Source organism: Mus pahari, chromosome 6, assembly GCF_900095145.1.
Source record: "Mus pahari chromosome 6, PAHARI_EIJ_v1.1, whole genome shotgun sequence".
Taxonomy (NCBI): Eukaryota; Metazoa; Chordata; class Mammalia; order Rodentia; family Muridae; genus Mus; species Mus pahari.
The window spans coordinates 96,219,670-96,242,350 of NC_034595.1; the positions used below are offsets into that span (position 1 = coordinate 96,219,670).

Genomic DNA, 22,681 nt, shown 5'->3' on the forward strand with positions numbered 1-22,681 from the left:
AGAGAGAGAGAGAGAGAGAGAGAGAGAGAGAGAGAGAATATCAGATGTAAGTTCTCAGCTATTGTTCAAGCGCCACAACAGCCATGGACTCACCCTCTGGAACTGTAAGCTAGCCCCCAGTCAAATGCTTTCTTTTATCCATTGCCTTAGTCATGGTGTCTCTTCACAGAAATCGAAAAGTAACTAAAACAAAGCCCATTTCACAATGCAGAAATGAAAGATGCAGGAGATGCAGTGTCGGTGCAGACTGGGAAGACATCATAGCTGCATCAGTCGCCACGGCTCTGACAGTTTTATAACCCGTGCTCTTTGTGTGTCTGAGTAGAGGTGTGTGCGCACAACTGTTTGTGTGTGTTCAGGTGCACATGAACATGTGTACCTTTCTGTGTATATGCAGGTACACATGTGCAAGTATGTGCAAGGACACACAGCTGTCCTGTGTGTGCATATGGGGGTGCAAGTGTGTGTGTGTGTGTGTGTGTGTGTGTGCTCACGAGTGCACGTCAGAGGTCAGCTCTTCTTAGTGTATTGTCCACCTTGGTTTCAATACAAGATTTCTCACTGGCCTGGGTCTCACTAATTTGTCTAAACTGGCCACTGAGTGAACCCAGGGAACTGCCTCTCCACTTCCCCAGTGCTGTGATCCCAAGTGTGTGCTGGTCCACTTTACTGACTGAGATATTTCATGCCCTATGATTTTTTGTCTTGCTTTACAGAGTGGTGAAGATCTGAATGATGTTTCCAGGCAAAAGGGCCACCACATCCCAGGTCAAATGAGACAGCTGTTAGGGATAGACAGAGGGGTCTGCCCAAGGACTTTCCACTCAGCCGGAAGCTACCTTCAAGCACTAGAGAGAACACATCATTTGCATGGAAGGTGTGGGGGGTGCATTTGAGTCTTGATCTTGGAGGTTTATAGGAGTCGCATGGACTATGGCGGTCCAGCCACATCAAGCCAGGCTGTCATAGCGACGCAAGGCCTAGGCGGCCAGGCCTGCCAACCATCATGGAAACAAAGAGCATTGGATTCAGGAAGGACCAACCACATCACAGGTAGATGGCCCAGGGGTGAGACATCCCTCCTCCAAACTGCTGCCTGTGATGTGCTTTAGAAGTGAGCTGCAGCAGACAGGAAACCCACGCTGGGATCCGGTTCTTAGGGCCAGGCTCCAGGCTACATGCCAAGGGCTCTGCCCCCAAATAATACTCAGTTCAGTGACGGAGAATGCCCCACCCTCTCTGCTATTACCCTGAGGCCCTTTGATATGGGTTTCATCTCCAACTGGCTCTCCTTAACACCTGGACAACTCCTGCCAGCTAGTCTCCTCACTGTTGGTGTCTAGCATACATCCCTTTGCAAACAGACCTAAGCCACCTTTCTACTTCCAGGACTGGCCCTCCTTATTCAGCTGCCCTCAGGCTAGAATGAAACTTCTCCAGCCTCTGCTGCCAGCTTTCACCTGCCACCTGATGCAGGGCATAGGACTCCCATACTCCTCTTCTGCACCCTGACCCCTGATGCTACCTCTGACCACATATTATGCAGAGCAGAACCCTCGGCTTCTTCAGACTCATCCCACCATCACCTCTTTTTCATATAAACCCCTGGACCCCAGATGGAAGTCACAGATACATCCAGAACAATCCTGTGACAACCTAGGACTGTGTACTGGCTAGTTTTGTGTCAACTTGACACAGCTGGAGTTATCACAGAGAAAGGAGCTTTAGTTGGGGAAATGCCCCCATGAGATCCAGCTGTGGGGCATTTCCTCAATTAGTGATCAAGGGGGAGAGGCCCCTTGTGGGTGGTGCCATCTCTGGGCTGGTAGTCTTGGGTTCTATAAGAGAGCAGGCTGAGCAAGCCAGGGGAAGCAAGCCAGTAAAGAACATCCCTCCATGGCTTCTGCACCAGCTCCTGCTTTCTGACCTGCTTGAGTTCAAGTCCTGCATCCTTTGGTGATCAACAGCAGTATGGAAATGTAAGCCGAATAAACCCTTTCCTCCCCAACTTGCTTCTTGGCCATGATGTTTGTGCAGGAATAGAAACCCTGACAGACAGACTGTTTGTATATTTCCCAGGTTAGAGCATATTTGTGTTAACTCTGTACAACTCTGTCTTCCCTGACACCCTACTGTGATCTCTCTTTGAGCCAGAACCTGGTTTGACTTTCCTTCTCTTATTCTTCCATCTTGGTTTTGGCATCTACAAAATGGGAAAGGAGCCATGCCCACCATACTAAGTGCCATGATTAAACAAGAAGGTGAATGAGAAGAACTGGGTGTGGCACGTGGCTGGGGTAGGTGTCTAATAAATAGATGCAATGCTAATCAGCAGAAGCAAAAGTTCTAATTTCCTCTTCACTGAGCTGTGTTTGACTCACATGAGAACTGGTCAAGAAATGGCCAAGGCAGCCGGGCGTGGTGGCACACGCCTTTAATCCCAGCACTTGGGAGGCAGAGGCAGGCGGATTTCTGAGTTAGAGGCCAGCCTGGTCTACAAAGTGAGTTCCTGGACAGCCAGAGCTACACAGAGAAACCCTGTCTCAAAAAAACAAAAAAACAAAAAAACAAAAACAAAAAAAAGAAATGGACAAGGCAATATCCCCAGAAGCTAAAAGGCAGCCTTCAGATCACAGCCCATATAGTGGCCACAACCAACCACCATCACATCTGGGTGGTGATGTGACTCTGCAGCCTATGGATGGAAGCTGGGTTTTGGTTAGGGAGAACAATAGGACCAGGCACGAGAAGGCCTGGCCCTCTCATTTCCTCTGGCAAGAGTACTGGCCTGCTGCCCCACTGGCTGAAAATGGAAGGGCTTCTTACATTCAGTGCAGCAGACCCACTCTGAAATTAGATAGGAAATTAGACCTTTTGCTTTTGTTGATTATCGATGAATCTATTTATTAGACACCTGTCAGAGCCACGTGCAGCGGTACCTGCCTCTTCACATGCCTGGCTCTCAGGAGACATTACAGACATCAGCTCAGTTTCAAACCCACTCCAGTCTGAGTAGGTGACCGGGGTGATTATGACAAGGCTGATCCTGTAGCTGACTGTGACCCAGATAAGGCTGGGATGCAGATTAGTGGTAGAGTGGATGTCTAACAAGCCTGAAGGGCCTGCTTCCATGCCTAGCGCTGCATTAAACAAAACAAAACAAAACAAAACAAAACAAAAAAACCTGAAACAAACAAAAAAAGGTATGGTGGTGCATATCTGTAATTCCAGCAGCTGAGGCAGAGAGCCAGGAGGATCAGAAGTTCACCCTCGGATACATAGTGATTTCAAGGTCAGGCAATTAAATGACCAAAACAGGTCAACCAGCTCAGGATGAACAGTAAACCTCTGTGGAAGATGGGGACAGAGAGAAAAATATGCCCTGACCTCCAGCTTTCTCATCGCTCAGTCATCCTCCTTCCCCTCCCCTTCTGCTGTCCTCCCCCGACCTCACCCGAGTCACCACCACAGCCTCCCAGTGAACCTCCTTGACTCTCTAGCCTTTCTGAACCTCCACAAACGCTAGATGATCAGTCCACCTACTCTCTGCCCCAGGCTCCCTCCTTGCCTCCAAACTATGGATGACTCCTGTCTCCTCATCTTCTTATGGCAAGAGCGTGTTGGTTGACAACAGACAAAAGTATGGAAGTCTGGCTTTGAACTCAGACTAAATCCCTAATTGGCGGGCATCTTGAAGGAATTATTTTTCTTTGGGGCTTTATTTTTTAATTAATCAGTTGGATTATTTATTAATTTATTACACAATGACTTCTTTCTTGCACAATTGTATCCCCAGCCTGTTTGTGGCATTTTTGTTTTTATATTTGTTACATGTTTTGCATTTACATTGTTAGTTACATTGTTACATTTAAAAAGATAAATTCATTTTTACCTGTGTGAATGCTTTGTCTACATGTTTGCCTATGCACGATGTGTGCCTGGTGCCTGAAGAGGCCAGCATGGGCAACCAATCCCCTTGAACTTGAGTTACAGTTAATTGCCATGTAGGTGTTGGGAGTAGAACCCCGGATTCTGCAAGAGCAGAGGTGATCCTGACCTCCCTAGCCCATCTATTGTTGTTGCTATTGTTTTTAACTTTATGTGTATTGTTGGGGTCTCTCACCTCCACTAACCACTCTCCCTCTAAACATTATATTGCGCCCCCTACAGGCGTAAGAATTGCTATGAGTGTTTTTCTTAAGTGTACGTGTGTGTGTGTGTGTGTGTGTGTGTGTGTGTGTTTGTGTGTGTGTGTGTGTGTGGCTGGTGCCCCAGGATATCAGTTCCCCAGGAAATAGAGTTCCAGATGGTAATGAACCACTGTTTTAGTGGTGGGTATCAAACCGAGGTCCTCTGTAAGAGCAGTTTCTGCCCCTAACTCCTGAGCCATCGCCCCAGCACCAGCCCTGTTCACTGTATTTTCAAATAAAAAAAGATTATTTCTCCCCACCCCCCTTTTCTCTGTAGAATGAACCTGACAACAGTACATACTGTCTGGGTCTGATACAAAAAAAAAAAATTACATAACATAGCACACAATAAGGTGTTTTGTAAACTACATTTTTTTTTTTTTTGAGACAGTGATGGCCTGGAACTCTCTCCATCTTCCTGCTTCCACCACCCAAGGGACTGCATATTCAATCACCACACCTGGCCCCAACGATTGTTTAATAAGGTTGGTATTACTTCTTTCACAAACTGGCAGCAGATACACAGCCTCGTGAGTCTTTGTTGATTCTAGCAAACTTCCTGCCCAGATTCAGGGTCTAGCCTGCTTCCAGTCCCTCCAGCCTCCACCTGGTATCCACTCATTTCTAGTCTGCCATGTTATGGAACTGAAGACCAAAAAAAGTTCCCTGTGAACTTTTGCAGGAGAGCAGAATTCAGGGAGAATCAAATGGGTGACTAGACAAGGTGAGGATGTGACCACAGGACCAAGCCACAGAGAGTCGAGAGTGGAGGCCTGAGGGGCCAAGAGTGGGGAGGGCTGGACTCCTGCCAGAAAAAGCAGGAAGCAGCAGGACCCAGGCTCATGGCCAGAGGCACCAGGCAGCCTGAGAGCAAGCAGCTGGTCACAGCCTCATTAAGGACCTTGGCTCTGTGAGTGGTAGCCAGAAGCCGGACTGTCGGTCAGCAGCGGGAGGCCAGGCACAGGGCATAGCTAGGGCATTGGCAGGGGTCCTGAAACTTGAGTCAACATTCCAGAGCCCTTCCTCAGAGATCCACTGTCCAGTCCAGAGTTACACGCTACTGAGCTTCCTACCCACCATCCAACAGCTGCAGGCCTGGATTCTAGTGCTGGCTCTGAGAGGTCAGGCTTGGAGCAATGGAGATTCAGAACAGGGAAGGGGACTGGAGGCCCAACTTGGTCCAGCCCAAAGTGGAAGTCATACCAGACTTCAGAACTCAGGATCCACCGCCTCTGTCCCGTCCCTCTTTTGTACATGGCCTAGCAAAAGACTACCCTCAAGTTCCTTCCCACTCAGCTTTCAACTTCAGACTGGCTCAGTTTTCTGAACTCCAGGTCACTATGGCCCCAAGATCAAAACCAGACAACCTGCACTGGCCTCTCTGGCAAACACCATGAGTGGTGTTGAGTGGGAAGTCTTCCCGGTATCTTGACAGAGGAGCTGGGTCAACCCAAGTCTAGGTTCCCAAAGAGAACAGTATGGTTTCCTAGGCCTCTCAAGGAACCAGTACCCCTGAGCAGGTCACTGGATGCTGTCACTTTCTAGTTTAAACAGGACAGCATACTCACTCAGGCTGCGTGACCTCTTGCAGCCTCCCACACTGAACGTGTAGGCTGGGAGCAGGCCTTCCTAAATGAGGAACAACATAGCATCCACAAATCTAACCCCTCCACCTCTATAAAGAAGAAACCGAGCCTGGTGTAGTAGCACAAACCTTTAATCCTAGCACTGGGGAACCAGAGATGTGTGGATCTCTATGAGTTCAAGGCCACCCTGGTGTACAAAGCAAGCCCCAGGCCAACCAAAAGCTACAAAGCAAGACCCTTTTCAAAAGAACAAAACATCACACACACACACACACACACACACACACACACACACACATCCAAGAAGAAACAGGATGGGTGTGGAAGACCTTAGAGACGTCAGTCAGTCTGCCATCATCCTATTCAAGCTGGCAAGGGTCAGACAGAGCTACAGGTTGGAACACACCAGCTACCTTCACACTTGAGCCCTAGCACGGCTCACACTGGGGGTGCAAAGACACTCTCTTCCCCACCTCCTGCTGGTAAGCTAAGCCTGCTTCCTCTTCTCTGGCTCACAGCCAAGCAGTCCAAACCACAATGGTGTCACTGTCAGCTATGACATCACAAAGTCCCGTGGTGGAAAAAGATGTGTGTAGACATCAGAGGAGCAATAGGTCCCGGAGCTGCAGAGCCCCTGTCCCACATGAGGGATGGGTCCCCAACCCCGAAGCCCCTGCCCCGCATCCTAGGACAAAGAGACACAGTGTCAGCCCAGAATCAGTACCAAATAAGGTGTCCCTTCTAATGGGTGACAAAAGCTTCTCTGAGGAAATACCCTTCCCACTTGGGCTTCCTTGAACTTGGAGGCTACCAGCTGCGTCATGCTGGCTGTTACGAAAGTTTGACTTCCTCGGCATCTGGGGGCATGCCTCACTGTTGACATATCAAAGGCACTAAGTTCCAGGGGACAGAAGCAGGAAACCCAAGACTTCCAGGCCTGCCTGAGACAACAGCACCCCAGCTTCGAGCAAGCTGAGGGGTAGCCATTAAATATTGCCAAAGGAGCCTGAGACAGGGTAATAATTCTAGCCAAAACAAACGGAATAAAATGAGCAAGAAGGGCTGGAGAGATGGCTCCGGGATAAACACTTGCCCACAAGCCTGAGGACTACAGCTGGGACCCTCCAGAGCCCACATAAATGAGACAGCTAACTATAAACCCAGCACAGGGGGGTGGGATAGGGTGCAGAAACAGAGATCCCAGAACAAGCTGGCTAGCTAGACCAACTCCAGGTTCAGTGAGATACCCACCTCAATTAAATAAACTGCAGAGTGGTCAAGGAAGACATCTAATATCAATTCAGGCAGAGACATGAACCTACATACAGGCAAACATCCCTACACATGTGCAGACATACTGTTCATACATACAAAAAGGAAGGAAGGAAAGGAAGGAAGGAAGGAAGGAAGGAAGGAAGGAAGGAAGGAAGGAAGGAAGGAAGGGGGAAAAGACATCAGTTCTTTTTTCTTATGACTCATGTAGGTGCCAGCCCCACCCCTTCTGGGAGAACATTGAGATTAGTGCTGCTGGAAGATTTAGGCTCAGAGAGGTTAAATAACTGGAGCAAGGACACACAGCAAGCCATTAAACTCTGTTCTACTAACACTCAGGCTGTGATCCCTCCTCAAGGTTGTACTGTCTTAGAAATCACTTGGGCATAGGGAACTAGACAGCTTCAGTTCAGAAGATGGCTTTCCCATCTTGGGTCTTAAGTAGGCAGGATCTTTCTCTGTCTCTCTGTCTATCTCTGTCTCTCTGTCCATCTCTGTCTCTCCATCTCTGTCTCTCTCTTTCTCTCACACCCACTCATAAATACACACAAATGCATGGAAGAGATTTAAGAGAGAGATCTCCTGACATGGAGGGATGAGCTAGAATAGGGGTTCTCAACCTTCTTAATGCTGTGACCCTTTAATACCATTCCTCGTGTTGTGGTGACCCCCCAACCATAAAGTTATATTTTTTTTGCCACTTTATAACTGTAATTTTGCTACTGTTATAAATCATAATGTAAATATCTGATATATGAGATGGTCTTAGGTGACCCCCGTGATGCCTAAGGGGCCATGACTCACAGGTTGACAAGCACGGAACTAGAGCCTTCTGTGCTCCTTCCAACTTCATCATGCATATTCCTCATCACCCCTAAGTGACACTTAGCACCGGCCACTGAAAGAGTAAGACAGCGACTCCCTGACCATATAGCTTTTGCTTACTACACAGGGTCCCAGACCCAAGTCAGGCAAGTGATCTGAGGGGCCCAGCCAGGGGATATGGGGCAGGAAGCACAGCAGGAAAAGGTGACAGGAAGGACATTGGTTTGGGGGTACCAGGCAGCAAATTCACTCAAACAGGAACTTGGGGCAACTGGATATCTGCTGCCTAAGCTTTGGGGACCTATGGCTCCCACTGGTGGGTGCCCGAGTTCCTCCTAGCTGTGAACACTGCATATAACCAAATCAGGACAGACACCAGTGACTTCAAAGCCTTAGTCCTTGCCACCACCAGAGGTGGGTTTCCACCGTACAGAGGAATGAAGGAGGCTCTGATCACAACAGAGGAAGGCTGTAGGCTGACATCTGTGTGCCTTGGGCCCTGACCAAGGGAGCTGGTGTCTCACAGTGTCTGAAATTGGGGGTATAGCATATGCACCTCACTTCTGCTCACTGGGACCTCTCCCAGTGCCAACCCTCGACTTCCCTCCTTGCCCACTCCAGGGCCCTGAGCCACTACCACTGGGATGGCCTAATCCCATCTGGTAGGATCTACCATCTAACCCAGGATGGGTAGAGGTAGAAAGTGTGAGCTATTTAGGGAGAGGGTCTCCAGCTCATCAGATCTGATACAGCAGTGGGGAGAGGCCCAGAGACACTTTGAAAGAGGTGGGCCACCAGAACCTTGATCTGCCCACCCACCTGACACATTTGGCTGTAAAATGGAGTCAGCCAAATATCTCTGACATTTAGTCAAATGTTTTCAGGTTTTTTTTTTTTTTTCTTTTAGTCGGTTTCATGAAGTCCAGGGTTATCTCAAACTCCCCATGTATGAAGGATGGCCTTGAATTGATAATCCTGCCTGTACCACCTTGAGTGTTGTGATTAAGCTGTGAGCAAGAGCGACCAGAAATGTAACACATATACCAGGCACGGTGGCACAAAGACACCCTGGGTGAGCTCTCCCCTTTCCCTACAAAGCTACGCTGGCTAGTATTGGGTAGCAAGGGCCAACGCTTGTTAAAGTGTCACCCAGCCTTGGAAATGGACAAATGTTTCAGGAAGCCACTGGGCCAGGGACCAGGACTTTCTTCAACCCAAGTATGCCAGAGAAGCCCTCAGGATGTAGCCCAGCTGGTAAAGTGCTGCCTAGCATGCAGAGACATGTGTCCAGACCTACATACGTCAGGTGTGGATGGCACACAGCTGTAATCCCAGCACTGGAGATGTGCAAAAAAGATCTGGACTTCAAGGTCATCCTAAACAACATAATGACCTGAAGGCCAGCCTCGGCTACAGGAGATGCCATCGTTTAAAAAAAATAAAAGAAGCCAAGCAAATTCTCTATCACCATGACAAAAGCTGATGAAGCCCATGTAACAAGGGCAGTTCTGAGTAAAACCCAAGTCTCTGAAGTGTGTGACCTTCTGGCTTTGTGGCTTCTGGGGTTCTGGAGGTAATTTCCTAGAGCTGGCCAGTGGGCAGTGTGTGAAGCATGCATGGACACATGTCAGGAGAGTGGGTGGGTGGATGGCTCTATATCACGGTACCTGACCAGCTAACCACTGCCATCTGAAGGTCCCAATACCAAGCCACATCCTCAGTCACAATACAGATGCCCCAGAAGGATGTCAGTCAATGAACAAAGAACAGAGATAGGAGGAAAGAAGGAGAGAGCTCTCAGGCTCAGCAGTTCTGTAGGTACCTAATCCACTCCAGGGCCAGCCTGGGGTGCTACAGACTCTGGCTCAAGCAGCAAGCAGCAGTCCTCAGCCCTGAAAGTCCCGGGGATAGGGAGGCCGTACACATCAGGTTGAGTAAGACCAGAACAAGTGCTCACCTACTCTGTTTCACATGCGTTTATCTGCCAAGTAAATGAAAGACTGAACAGGTAAAGGATAAAGTGAGTTTGCTGCCCCTGGACCCTACTCAAATATCCTCAGGGATATATCCTCTCTCCGCTGTCCAGACCCACTACACGCAACATCTCTGAGTCCCACAATAGGGACAGGAGTGGGAATACAGGTAAGGGAAGGTCTGGAGAAAGAATGTTGGGAGTCGGGCCAGCAACTTGCCTTCAAATCTCACCCCATCGCCTCTCAGTTCTGTGGTCCAGGCAAAAGCCACAGCTCGTCACCCATCCCCACACCTTTCAGTGGAACAACGGTCCCCACCTTGTAGAAACAGCCGGAAGGGAGGTTTCAGTGCTAATCTGTGACAAAGGGCCCAACACAGTATCTGGCACTTAAGTGTCCCAAACCAGGAGCTTCTGTGGAATCAATCAAGAGAAGGCTTGCACAGTTCTTAGCTAAGGGTCCCTCCTACCCTTGAGGGACAGAGAATAAAAAGCAGCAAGGAATCTGTGCTCTACAGAACAGGTCATGTCTAAGGGGGGGGGGGATGTGTACAGGCCTTTCTGGAGACCTGGTATTTACAAAAGGCTGTAAGGTGGACGATGTGTGTGCGGGGGTCATACATGTACAGTGGTAGATGCCTAGTCATCAGCTTTACAGAGAGCATAGGTTCATGAGAGCAATCAACACAGATATGTCCATCTGCCCTGGAACACCTGGAAGGTAAGAAAAGGTTCTGCCTCCACCACTAGGAGCTACAACGGCTTCCCAGACAGAGGTGTCTGGGCTTGAGCAAGGTCTCTCTGTCAAAGGAGGGTTTGTGGGAGTTGGAACACAGGCGGACTAGATAAGAGTCCACGCAACAGTAGCAGAAGGTCTGAGCTGACCTGGGACTGGTCAGGTAGGGAAGGAAGTGTGAAGGGAACACCTTCAGCCAAAGCATCGTTCCACCTGGATCCCACAGAGCCTTGCGTGTCCCATCCGGTACAGAAGCTCCTATGCTCTGTCTGGCCCCAGGGACAGACTCCAGCTCGGTGCCCAGAGACCTACCCGTCCTCGGAGTTCAGAGCACAATCTCCACCCAGGCTCCTGACCACAACCATGCACATTCACCCTCCGCCCTCAGAACCGGGACTGTCCTGATCCTGAGTCCACCCTGGACACCTCCCTGAGGACCTACATCCACCGAGGATGAGTCCATTCCTTTGCATCCCAAGAAGAGCAAATGGTCCAGGACGGTTGACCACCTTCCACTCTACTCCCCTGCAGTCAGGTAAGCACACCCTGTCCATCAAGGTGGGCTCAGGAGGCAGAGAGACATGGAACCAAGCGAAGGCATGTCAGTGCAGCAAGCTCCCTTTACACCCTTCGGAAAAAGGTAATTTCTCTGAGTCTCCCTTTTCCGTACCTGTAATCTGCGTTTTTTACCCTGTTTTCGATCAACGGAGGCAGGAAGGGGGGGGGGAAGAAAGAAAGAAAGAAAGAAAGAAAGAAAGAAAGAAAGAGAGAGAGAGAGAGAGAGAGAGAGAGAGANAAGAAAGAAAGAAAGAAAGAAAGAAAGAAAGAAAGAAAGAAAGAAAGAAAGAAAGAAAGAAAGAAAGAAAGAAAGAAAGAAAGAAAGAAAGAAAACCACTCTGCAGTCGTGACCCTGTTCTTGTGTGAGCAATGGGAATACCGGATACTGGGATCTTTAATTGTTCCATTTTCCCGAGGTTCCTTGGGATAGCTACCCTCTCTGCCACTACACTGAGAACATTCTGAAATGTCCCCTGAACACAGCAAGGCGGATCCATGAAAGCAATCTGGTGACAGAGAAGTGACTCACTCCCCATCGGTCTCTTATACTAGGCTTAGGTCTCTTATTAGACTCCTGGCTCCCTCAACATCTAGTAATCCCAGGGTTTCTAAGAAAGAGACAGACCATGGCGCAGAGAAGGAAGTCTTCAGAAGACACAAGCCTCTCAAGCGATGGGGCAGTGGCCCTGGTCCTTCCCGCTTCGAGTCCGCGGGACAGAAGCGACTTAGCAAGGATGAACAGTGCTCCTGAGCCTGGCCGGGTGTTATTCGAACCCTGACCAAGCTCGCGGAGAGAGTCACCGGGTATTTCTGGAACATGAGGCTGTCGGGAACCGAGTACCACCCCGGGCTCCCAACGTGTCAGGCTTCGGGTCCCCAGTGGCCAGAGGCGCGTGGCGCGTGTCTGCTGGGGACGGGATGGCCTCTCATGCTGTCCCGGAATTGTGCAGTAGCAGTAGCTGGGACGGGCACTTTGTGATGCGCAGGTGTCCCCCGTGATCCCAAGAGTCACCCACCTGGGCGGGCACTGTGTGTCCGGTGGCCCACAGCTGCAGTTCGAAGACCAGTGCGACCCAGAGGGCGGCGGGCGCCATAGGGGCGGCGGTGGCTCCCGCCCTTGTGCCTGGAGCTCTAGTGCCTCAGCTGCGCTCTAGCTGGTGACTGAAAGTGAAACCCTCAGGCCAGGAGCTAGGGCAGACCAGGGGGTGAGGGGAGGGCGGGAATGGGCGGGGCAGCGCCCCGAGGACACGCCCCTTTACACAGAGTCCTCTGCCCTTGCCGGACACCTCCACCTGTGATTCCCTGGCAGCTCTGGGCCTCTTTCTCCAGCATCTCTTCCTGGAGTGGTTGAGTCTCTATCACCCCTTCCCCTTCGAGACCCCCTTCCAGTGGTGGGGAAGACTAGCGCTGAAGACAGGTGCCCACTATATTCATGACTGGGTGCCCTGATCGGCCTCCCCTCAGCTGATGTCACCATCAGCCCTTCCCAGATCTCATGGACTTCATGAACACGGGTGTGTGTGTGTGTGTGTGTGTGTGTGTGTGTGTGTGTAAGCAGTCTCAAAGTTGGCACCGCTCAGAAGAACCAAAGACTTCTAGATAATTCACTCATTTAGACTCTACAGCCAGGCTAACCCCATGTGAATGTTTGCATTTTCTCGTGGAGCTTATTAATATGAGCTATATAATATGGATCCTATAACATGCAGCATATGTCTGCTTACTCGGAGTGTACGGGCACAGTATAAGCATTGCATAGACACAGCTCTTTCTAATATGTTTCATTTGATCCTTAAACATACTTGGAACCCTAGGTAAAGCAGTTTTCTTCTGAGTTCCCTTGGCTGAGAAAACCATCCAGAAAGTCTTGCTTCCTAGAACTGAACTCATCAGCGAGCTCACTGAAGCTCTCATCTGAGTGTCAGTCCCAAGAACAGTGAGTATCCCTACAGCCCTGAATATGGAGTATTTGGAGAGGTAGGGTGGGTAGGGAGGCAGGCAACTATTCTGTCCCTCCTCATGGACACACACTCTCTCACTGTAGGCTGATAGAGATACTGAGAGACCCGCAGCCACTGGCCCTTGTGAGGGCCACCTCAAGGACGGTACTTTTAGGTGCTGGGGGAGAAAACTGGGAAGTGACCCTTGGGAGGATGGAAAATCCCACCTGCTGGTCAGGAGCCTGGGAAATCACCTGGTTCTCACATGTTTCTGAGGCATAGGACTCAGCCCACAACCTTAACCCTGAAGAGGGGCAGCCACTGAGCAGGCAGGGAGAGTTCTGGTCTCTAAGGCTCCTGTGGAAGACACAAGGGTTGGGTGCTCTGGTCCATCTGAGAAAACGGAAAGCTAGTGTCGCCTGTCCGAAGCAAGATTCAGTGGGCTGCCCTGGATCCCGCCCAGTGGGTCCAATTATACTCATCCTCTCCAGCCAGGGGACAACGCCACCTAGAACCACACGTGGGAGGTTCATAGGCTCTGTAGGTTCTGTAGGTTCATAGGTTCATAGGTTCTGTAGGACCATAGGCTGGTTCCTAACTTAGTCTGTATTCTGTGGCTCAGCATCACACATCTCATACACTTTGAAGAGGAGGAGATGGCTTAGTTTCATGGTTCTCATGCAAGGTTTATGGAGCACAGTTGATGATAGCCTTGCTGGCAAAATCTACATAGTAAGAGATAAGGAGTAAATATGAATGGTGTGTGTGTGTGTGTGTGTGTGTGTGTGTGTTTCTCTTTTTCTTCTTATAAAGCCACCAATAGCAATCACAGTGACTCTACCCTGATGACTTTTTAAAATGCTAGTTATGACTTTATATAGCATCAGCTGTTATTCTGTGACAATAGTACAGCTTGACAGCCCGCCTCCTGCCTGCCCCTGCCCCCTCAACCCCTAACCCCCCCCCCCCGATTCCTGACAGCTAACTTAGCACATATGCAGGTGCCTTGCAAATCTTTACCAGGGATCACTTGCTATTCACACTGATAACACTTAGTAGGTGTGAAACCAACAGTTACTGGAAGACTACTCAGGGTCAGCAACATATGTCTGCTGGTACACATGGTCTTGCAGGGGCAGGGGTGGGGGGAGATGAAGTTTTGTAGGACCTTTCACAGCTAGGAGGGAGTAGTGTAGATTCGAACCCAGTTTAGTTACCTTCAAAGCTGAGGAGCTCCTACACAGCCCAGTCACTGCTCACTCTGTCACATTACATAATCCTCTAGGACACAGGTACACCATCCCGTTCTGGCTATTCCCTTGGTGCCTAGGAAACACACAATAGAAACAGCTCAATAAAATGGAAGTGAGTGAGGACTTCTGCTAAGTATACACAAGAGACAATAAAGAGATGAATGTTAACCAGACATGGTGGTGCATGCCTTTAATTCCAGACTAGGGAGGATGATCTCAGAGAGTTCAAGGCCAGCTTGATGTATATAGTGAATATATATAGCGAAAATCAGGACAGCCAGGGCTATATAGAGAAACCTTGTCTCAAAACACCAAGTGGGGAGCATGAATGAGTGAATAGGTATGTATCAGGGTTGGAATCCAGTCTAATCCATTCAGTCCTTGGCTCTACCAACCTCACCATTCACCTTTTAGTCCATCACCCCCACAGTACAGAAAAGGTCCCATTGTTCTTATATCAGTCAGCAGAGATAGGATGGTGGCTTGTTTAAGGACCATAGACAGAGCATCTGAACCTGGTACCTCCCCACTTCCCAGGACAGCCCCAACCCTGTCACCTCACACTCCAACAAGCCGACATCTCTGTTTCTGCAAAGGGAACACTCACCTTTGAAAGGCAAAGCAAGCAGGGACGCCCAGGCTGCTAAGTGAATACTTACTCTAGGCAGGTGGCCGGGCAAGCCTCTTCGAGGAAGCACTCCAGCTTTAGCCAACACAGGTTTCAGCCGTTGACATGGCCACCTGTATACAACCAGAGAGAATATGCCAGAAACTCTATTTCCAAAACCCCAGTGCCAGCATCCCATGACTTTTATTTTGATTTATTTTATTTTACTTGTTCATGTGATGTGCCTGTGTTGGCCTATCCCCCTCCTCATAAGTTTCTAATGACAAATCAAAGCATGATTCTAACCAAGTTTACCCTGGAGAACCAACGACTTTGTTGGACTTTCCTACAGAGAGCATGGTGACCCCAAAGCAGACGCATCGGAAAGTCTTCACGAAGCATGGTTAGTGGCTTCCACACAATTGCATAGAGTTCCTCTTATAGTCTTCCACAGTCAAGTACACTAGTTCTTCCAGGGACACAGCGAGGCCCTCAGGAGTAATTTGGATAGAGCTCTTGGAGGAGTGGCTGGAGAGTCAGGTGAGGATCCGGTAGCCTTCCCCACCCCCTTCTCCTCAGGGAAATGTAACTGTCCATTGGCCTTGCTGTCATGGACTCTTTTTGTCCCAGCTGCGTTGTTTTCTAGAAAGAAAGCCTTCTGCTACAGTGTGGTGTAGTGGTGGTGGTGTGTGTGTGTGTGTCTATGTGTGTGTGTGTGCATGTGCGTGTATGTGTCTGGGGATACAGGTGGGAGAACAACCAGGGGAGACAGTTGTGAGGCTGTGGTAACACAGCTTCCTGCTCGTGATTTTAGTCTGTGACTCACCAAGGGGCTGGCCCAGCACAAGGTGTAGAGATAAACACAGGCAAAGAGTCGGGCAATGAAAGTCCTGGCTGGGACCAATGAGAGGGAAGAACAAGGGATCTCATTACTTAGAAGTCCTGGCTGGGACCAATGAGAGGGAAGAACAAGGGATCTCATTACTTAGAAGCAGCTATAATATTTTTGAGCCTCTGGAGGCCGTGTTGGAAAGAGCTTGCTTTGTGGCTGTTCCTAGGAGTTCACTCAGAAAAGAACATCAGAGATTCTCTCTCTTAGTAGAAGCTGCCTCCCCCCAGCACACCAAAAGCCACTGTCTGCTGCATCTCAACCCTCTGATGGTTTCTTCAGTCCAAGGAGTGTGTGTGTGGTATCATAGAAAAAAAAAAAGCCAGGGGCTGGAGAGATGGCTCAGTGGTTAAGAGCACTGACTGCTCTTCCAGAGGTCCTGAGTTCAATTCCCAGCAACTACATGATAGTTCACAATCATCTGTAATGGAATCCGATGCCCTCTTCTGGTGTGTGTGTGTGTGTGTGTGTGTGTGTGTGAAGACAGCTACAGTGTACTCATATACAAAAGATAAGTAAGTAATTTTTTTAAAGGTCAGGTCATCAAGGGTCTGGCAAGATGATGGTACAGTGAATACTTGCTATGCAAGCATTTGACTCATGTCTGCTTCCCCAGCACCCATGGGGGGGGGGCGCTAAAAAAAAATAGTAGATATTGTGGTCCTCCTGTAATCTTAGACTCGGGAGGTAGAGACAGGGTCCGTGAAGTATGCTAGCTAGAACCAGTCAAATGGGTGAGCTCTGGGCTCAAGTGAGAGACCGTACCCCAAAATACTGAGAATTGAGGAAGACACTCGACATTAACTTCTGGTCTCAATGAACACGTATGTGCCTCTGAGCGTGCACATGCACACCATAAACACACACACACACACACACACACACACACACACACACACACACACACCATGCATATCTTGGGCTACACTGGTCATTCATGCTGGGAGGTGGAGTGTTGACCCCCTCCCCCCAAAAAACAGTGTCTCCATCCTCATCTCCTCATGAAGCAGGGTCTCCCCTGCTTAGGGGCCCAAATCTTCCAACCTCTGGGCCTCAAAGAGGACCCAGTCAATTGGGGGAAGGTTGCTAGGAGGCATTCAAAATCTCTATTCTGAGTTGTCTTTTCCCGGTCTCTAAGAAACAGCTGTTTGGCCAGTATTTATTGCTAAATCATTATCTCAGAGCCTTGGCTGGGCTGGCACCTAAGGAACAGATTACTGTACATGGTTTATAGCTGTGTCATAAGGCTTTTAAATGTATGATCAGTACATGCCTTTTAAAGAGAAATAAATAAATAAGGAGACAGAGTTCAATGGGTAAAAGTATTTGCCACAAGAGCTTGAACACTAGAATCCTGATCCCTAGTACCCACTGAATGCTGTGTGGGTGTGGTTAGCCAATTTGTTCTCCCAGCATGTGAGAGGTGGAAACAACAGAGCCCAGAGGCAAGCCAGCTATCCAGATACTCCAATCTAGTGAAGAATTGCTGTGGAAAACACATCCTATATCCACCTTGGGCCTCTACACCCCCGACACACATTCAAATACACATACACATACACATGTGCATAAAGGTATTAGAAGTACCATATAAAGATGGCTCAAAGTCTACAAGCAAATGTGTGTGTTACCCAAAAGCATTACACCCTTTCACATAAGGTAACTAGAGCATGAGTGGTTTAGGTATGCTAAAAGCAGGGATTCCGGAATGTGATCATCCATGGGTTTGAATAACTGTAGGAAGGGTTCCAGGAGCTGCTTTCAGGAGATGCTGAAGGGAGACTGGGTTTCATATGCATGCATATTCGCCCCTACAAACCCAAACAGCAGGAGCACGGCCCTGCCTATAGACAGCACTGTCTTTGAGACAGGAACATCCACGCGCTGCTGAGTTCGGTTCTAACTTACTTCCCGTTCACTTGCTGTGTGGAGTTGAGTACTTGCCCCAAGGTCTACCCCCTTTTCTCCCTGTTCCCCTTTTGTGGACATTTGGGGATACATAATGCTCCATCTCTTGTACTGCCAAACACAGTCTTGTCAAAGGCACAGGAGACAGTTTCCCTAGGTGGTGAACCTAGTTAGAGAGTAGGGCTGCTAGAGAGAGGTGGTGCACGTTTTTCATTTTTACTGGGTCCTGCACAGCGAACTCTAGACTCGAAGGGCCACATCTGCACTGTCGTTTCATTTCCGCATTTCCTTTTATAACTATTATTTTCTCCTTTCCCCCTTGTCTTTTACATTTTCAAAAACTTCGCTTTTTAAATGTATTCTTTATCTTTATTTCATGTTTGTTGGCGTTTTGCCTGAATTTATGTCTGTGTGAGGGTGTAGGATTCCCCCTGGAACTAGAGTTACAGACAGTTGTGAGCTGCCATGTGGATGCTAGAAATTGAATGAATTGAACTCAGGACACTTGGAAGAGCAGCCAGAACTCTTAAGGGCTAAGCCATTTCTCTAGTCTTTAAGCTTTCTCTTTTGGAACAATGTCTTATGCAGCCCAGGCTGGCCTGAAGCTTATTGTTTAGCTAAGGATGACCTTGAACTCCCATGCTTCTGCCTCTGCTGCTTGGGCTGGGATTATAGGTGTTTACCAGGTATCCATTCAGGCCATGTTAGGGATGGGAGCCAGGACTACATGAGTGCTGGCATGCTTGCTATCAACTGAGTTATATCTCCAGTCTATTTTTTTTTTTTTATCTTTTATTTATTTATATTTTTTTCTGGTGCTTGGACTAGACCCAGGCTCTGTAAACTCAAGGAAAGGACCTGAGTCACACCTCCAGCCCTGCCTCCTTTATCAATTCCTCATCACTCCTTGGCTCCCCTCTCCAGTCTGACCCCTCTCACCTGACTTCTAAGAGAGCCCTTCCCAGGACCAGCCTTCCTGCCCTCACTCCTCTAACTCCACACCCACTTCTTCCCCCCACCCCCCATCTTCTCTGGGTCTCTACAAGCCACCTATGCCCTCTGCCCCTCCACATCTCGCTTGTTTCTCCCTCTGTCTCTGAGGGACACAGGGAGATGCTGGTCCCATCCATGCCACAGGTTTCTAGGTACAGACTCTAAGACAAGCAATGGCTAACCCCACCCTTACATACACTATCGATTCTGGCCTCTGTTTCCCTGCCTCGCTCTATAAATGGCCTCTCTGCCCTCTGCTGTGTTTTCTGGTGTTTCCCAACTCTGTGGCTGGACTGAGCACAATTTCTTTCATATTCTCTTGATCACTTGCTCATTGGATCTCGGGTCTAAAGGGTAGAGTGAATTGTATTATTTGGATCTTGCCATGCAATGCTCTCTCCACTCTCTCCCCTATTTCTCTTTTTGTCTCCCTCTGCCTCTCTGCCTCTCTATGTGTGTGTTTTACCTGAGCTCCAGCCTCCTGCATGTTAAATAAGCACTCTACCACTTAGCTACGGTAAATATGTTAAATATGCACTCCCCCCAAGTCTATTTTCTCTCAAATTGTTCCCCATCCCACCCCAACTAGGATCCTTACTGCTGAGATCTATTCATTCTTGTAAGTAAATCTGGTGGGGCTTATGGGTGTGGAGTGTCTCAGGAGTAGGCTGTGGACCACAAGCTACCGGGTACGTGTGAATCTATTTCTCTAACACTGCCCGATTCCTTCGTGCCGCCCACGCAGCAGTCACACCCTACCAGCAGGACCAGAGAGTTCCTATTTTGGCGCGTTTTTCCCTGAACTCCCCATTAGCCAGCTTTCTGACTCGGGCCAGTTTGGTGGGTGTGGAGTGGAACCCGCTGGTACCTCATTTGCATTTCTCTGAAGTTCGTGGGTCTAAGCACCTCTTCACTGCTGCTGAGTCATCCGGGTTTCCCCTTCTCTGAACTGCTTTTCAACATCCTTTCATCCGATCGTTATTATTTCCTGTCTTCTTGTAGAGCTGCTCTAATTCTTTGTATCTTCTAGATAGTTATCCCTCGTCATTTTCAGATATCATAAAGACCTCCTCCATTCTGGTATATGGTTGCTGTCTTTATTCGGGCTTTCCCCTCATTCTTTAGACATTCCTTAATTGTACCGCTGATACGACTCCAGAAGTAAAAGGTTTGTGCCACTAAGCCTCATAGCCTGAATTGGATAGCCAGGAAAGTGTGGAAAGAATCAACTCCTGAAAGTTGTTCATGTACATGCCTCCCCCCTCCTGCCCTCAACACATACACCAGTCTACATACATATATGTAATTTTTAAAAACGTTTTTAAAGGTTTATTTAAAAAGTCCCTGGCTGGTGTGTGTGTGTACATGCATGTGTGTGTGTGTGTGTGTGTGTGTGTGTGTGTGTGTTTTATTTTGTGCGTTTTGTGTGTGTGTGTGTGTGTGTGTGTGTTGTTTTTCGAGACAGGGTTTCCTTGTGTAGCACTGACTGTCCTAGAAATCACTCTGTAGACCTGTCTGGTCTCCAACTCAGAGAGGCCTCTGACTCCTGAGTGCTGGGGTTAAATGCTTGCACCACCATGGCCAGGCCAAAAAAAAAAAAATCCTTAATTTTAATGTAACAAAAATCCATCAATATTCTCCATTAGATCATAGTTGAAAGGACCTTCCTTACCTGGAAGTCATGAAGATGCTTTTGTTTATCTTTTCCTTTTGTTGGCTTAATAATCCTAGCTATCACCACTGGGCCAATCCAAGATCTATACTACATGCAATATATATGGTGTAAAGACCCAACTTTATTTCTGTATGCCTGCCTTTCTTATACTGCCAAATAAACACTCCATTCTTCCATCATTTGTTGCAAGTATGTGGGTCAGTTGCTAAAAGAGCTCGTCTCCTCTTCCAGGCTTGTTATTTCTAGACCTGTTCCACATTGTTGTTGGTAGGCCCTTGAAGATTATTTAGTAGACACGGTGGGTTCTCTTTGTTTGCTACTCTTTTTCATAGTTGGCTTAAGGGAAAATTGCCCCCCAGCAAAAGAATAATAATAATACTGGCTGATGGGAGGGCTTACTGCGTAAGAATGATTGTTGCACAAGCATGAAGACTTGAGTTCAAGTCCCCAGCACCCACATAAGAAAACGGGTCTGGTCATATATTCTGGTGACCCTAGTGCTGTACATAGCCAAGACACCAGTAGTTCCGAGACTTGCTGGCTGCCAATCTAGCTCCAGATTTGGTGAGAGATCCTGTCTCAAGGGAAGAAGGCAGAGAGTGACAAAGCAGGACACCTCATGTCTTCACCTGTTGCCTGTACGTGCACACACTGATGTATGCTCCATCACCTCTTCATTGCCCCTCCCTCCCCCAACAATTTCCCAAACACCAGTTGAGGGTTCCTGGCCAGTGAAATGACACTGTGGATGCAAAGAACCAGCTCTATAAAAATGTTCTTTGACTTCCACACAGAAACACTGTAACATGTGTGCTGGTTCTCTCTCTCTCTCTCTCTCTCTCTCTCTCTCTCTCTCTCTCTCTCTCTCTTGTGCTTGCGCACGCGTGTACACACACACACACACACACACACACACACACACAGAGAGAGAGAGAGAGAGAGAGAGAGAATAAATAAATGTAGAAATATCTGAATGAAGATTTTACTGAACTGACAGGTGAGTTTGGGGGGAGAACAGATTTATTCCATCCATGAGCATAGTTCACCCATGAGCTCCCTTCATCTCTTTCCACGGTTTTCTTCTCTCGGACCATTTGGATGTGGCCGGGGCCAAATGATCACACCTCTTCCTGACAAATCCTTTTACACCCAGGTTCCCAGGTGATATCTGCAGCAACTGCAGAACAGCCAAATGGCAGGGCTTTATAATTTCATCATTTATTTTAATCAACTCCCATGAGCCCTCACAGGCAGCCGAGCTTGGGCACCTGAGACAGAGAAAATCACATTATAATCCCAAGTTTGTGCAGTATAGTTTGCCAGGCAGTGGCTGCTTCTTATGTTGCACCAAGCATTCCAAAGAGGCTTGAGTTCACAAGCAGAGAACTTAAGGTTCTTCAGAACACGTGACCTTATGGGATATAGAAAATATGGGATGCGGAACTCAGGCATCGGAGCAAAATAGCCACCATCTTCAACAAATTAGCCATCTGTCTTGTTGACTGTGGACATCCCTTCATAGACAGAGGGAGTGAGAAGGATCATTGGACCCTCATTTGAGTTTCCAGCCACCAAATTCTGCCATAACTTCCTGTGCCTGTGGCCTCAGGAGATGCTGGAGTACACAGACTGGAGGATGTTAATGAAGAGGGGCTGTATCTATGGCTTACAGAGAAGCCACCATCCATGTAGCTCCTCCCTCTGTGGCTTATAGAGCAGCCACCATCATTGTGGCGTGAATGTTTCTAGTGTGGAAGCTTTGGGGTCATCCAGGCATCTGCAAGCAGCCCCTCATTCACACTACTAAGGAAGCCCAATAAACACAGTAGTTCTTCAATGTGAACTCTGGTAAAAATCATACTTCCCTTTGTCCTCAGGACCTTATAAGGAGGGGGTAGACATTGTTTCTGTTTCCTTCTGGGAAGAAATTCTTAAAACAATTTATGGCACCTTCCGGGAACAATGTCTTGGGAGAGGTTGAGTGACAGATCATCTGGTTCTGTGGCTGCTGAGTTTTTATGAACCCCAGCATGCCTCACTCCTCCCAGGGCCTCAGTCTGCAGTCTGAAATGGAAAAGTTACGGGCTCTTAGGGTTATGAAGCCCTTGTGTTGCTCAGCTCAGCCCTCCTTGCTCCACCTCCCCCAGGCTCTATCAGCACACTGTCTCTCCTTGGGGACTACCAGCCCAAGAGCCAGCATGGAGAGTCTGCATTTCTAAGTTGCAGAGCCTTCAGCTTAGAGCTAGAATAGAGAGAAGGTGAAGGGGTGTGGCAGGG

At 48.5% G+C, this 22,681-nt stretch overlaps 1 protein-coding gene across 2 annotated transcripts in view; it reads right to left on the reverse strand.

The window, feature by feature from the left end:
- Tnfrsf1b (TNF receptor superfamily member 1B) overlaps positions 1-12,291 on the reverse strand; it is a 34,017-nt gene extending 21,726 nt beyond the window's left edge. Inside the window, exon 1 of one of the 2 annotated variants that reach the window (XM_021201107.2) lies at positions 12,156-12,291. In XM_021201107.2, coding sequence (XP_021056766.1) covers positions 12,156-12,233 — 78 coding nt within the window. In that variant the 5' untranslated portion in view covers positions 12,234-12,291. The remainder of the gene's footprint in view (positions 1-12,155) is intronic. The other variant, XM_029539942.1, reaches the window with a different exon arrangement.
- Positions 12,292-22,681: the final 10,390 nt, after the last annotated feature.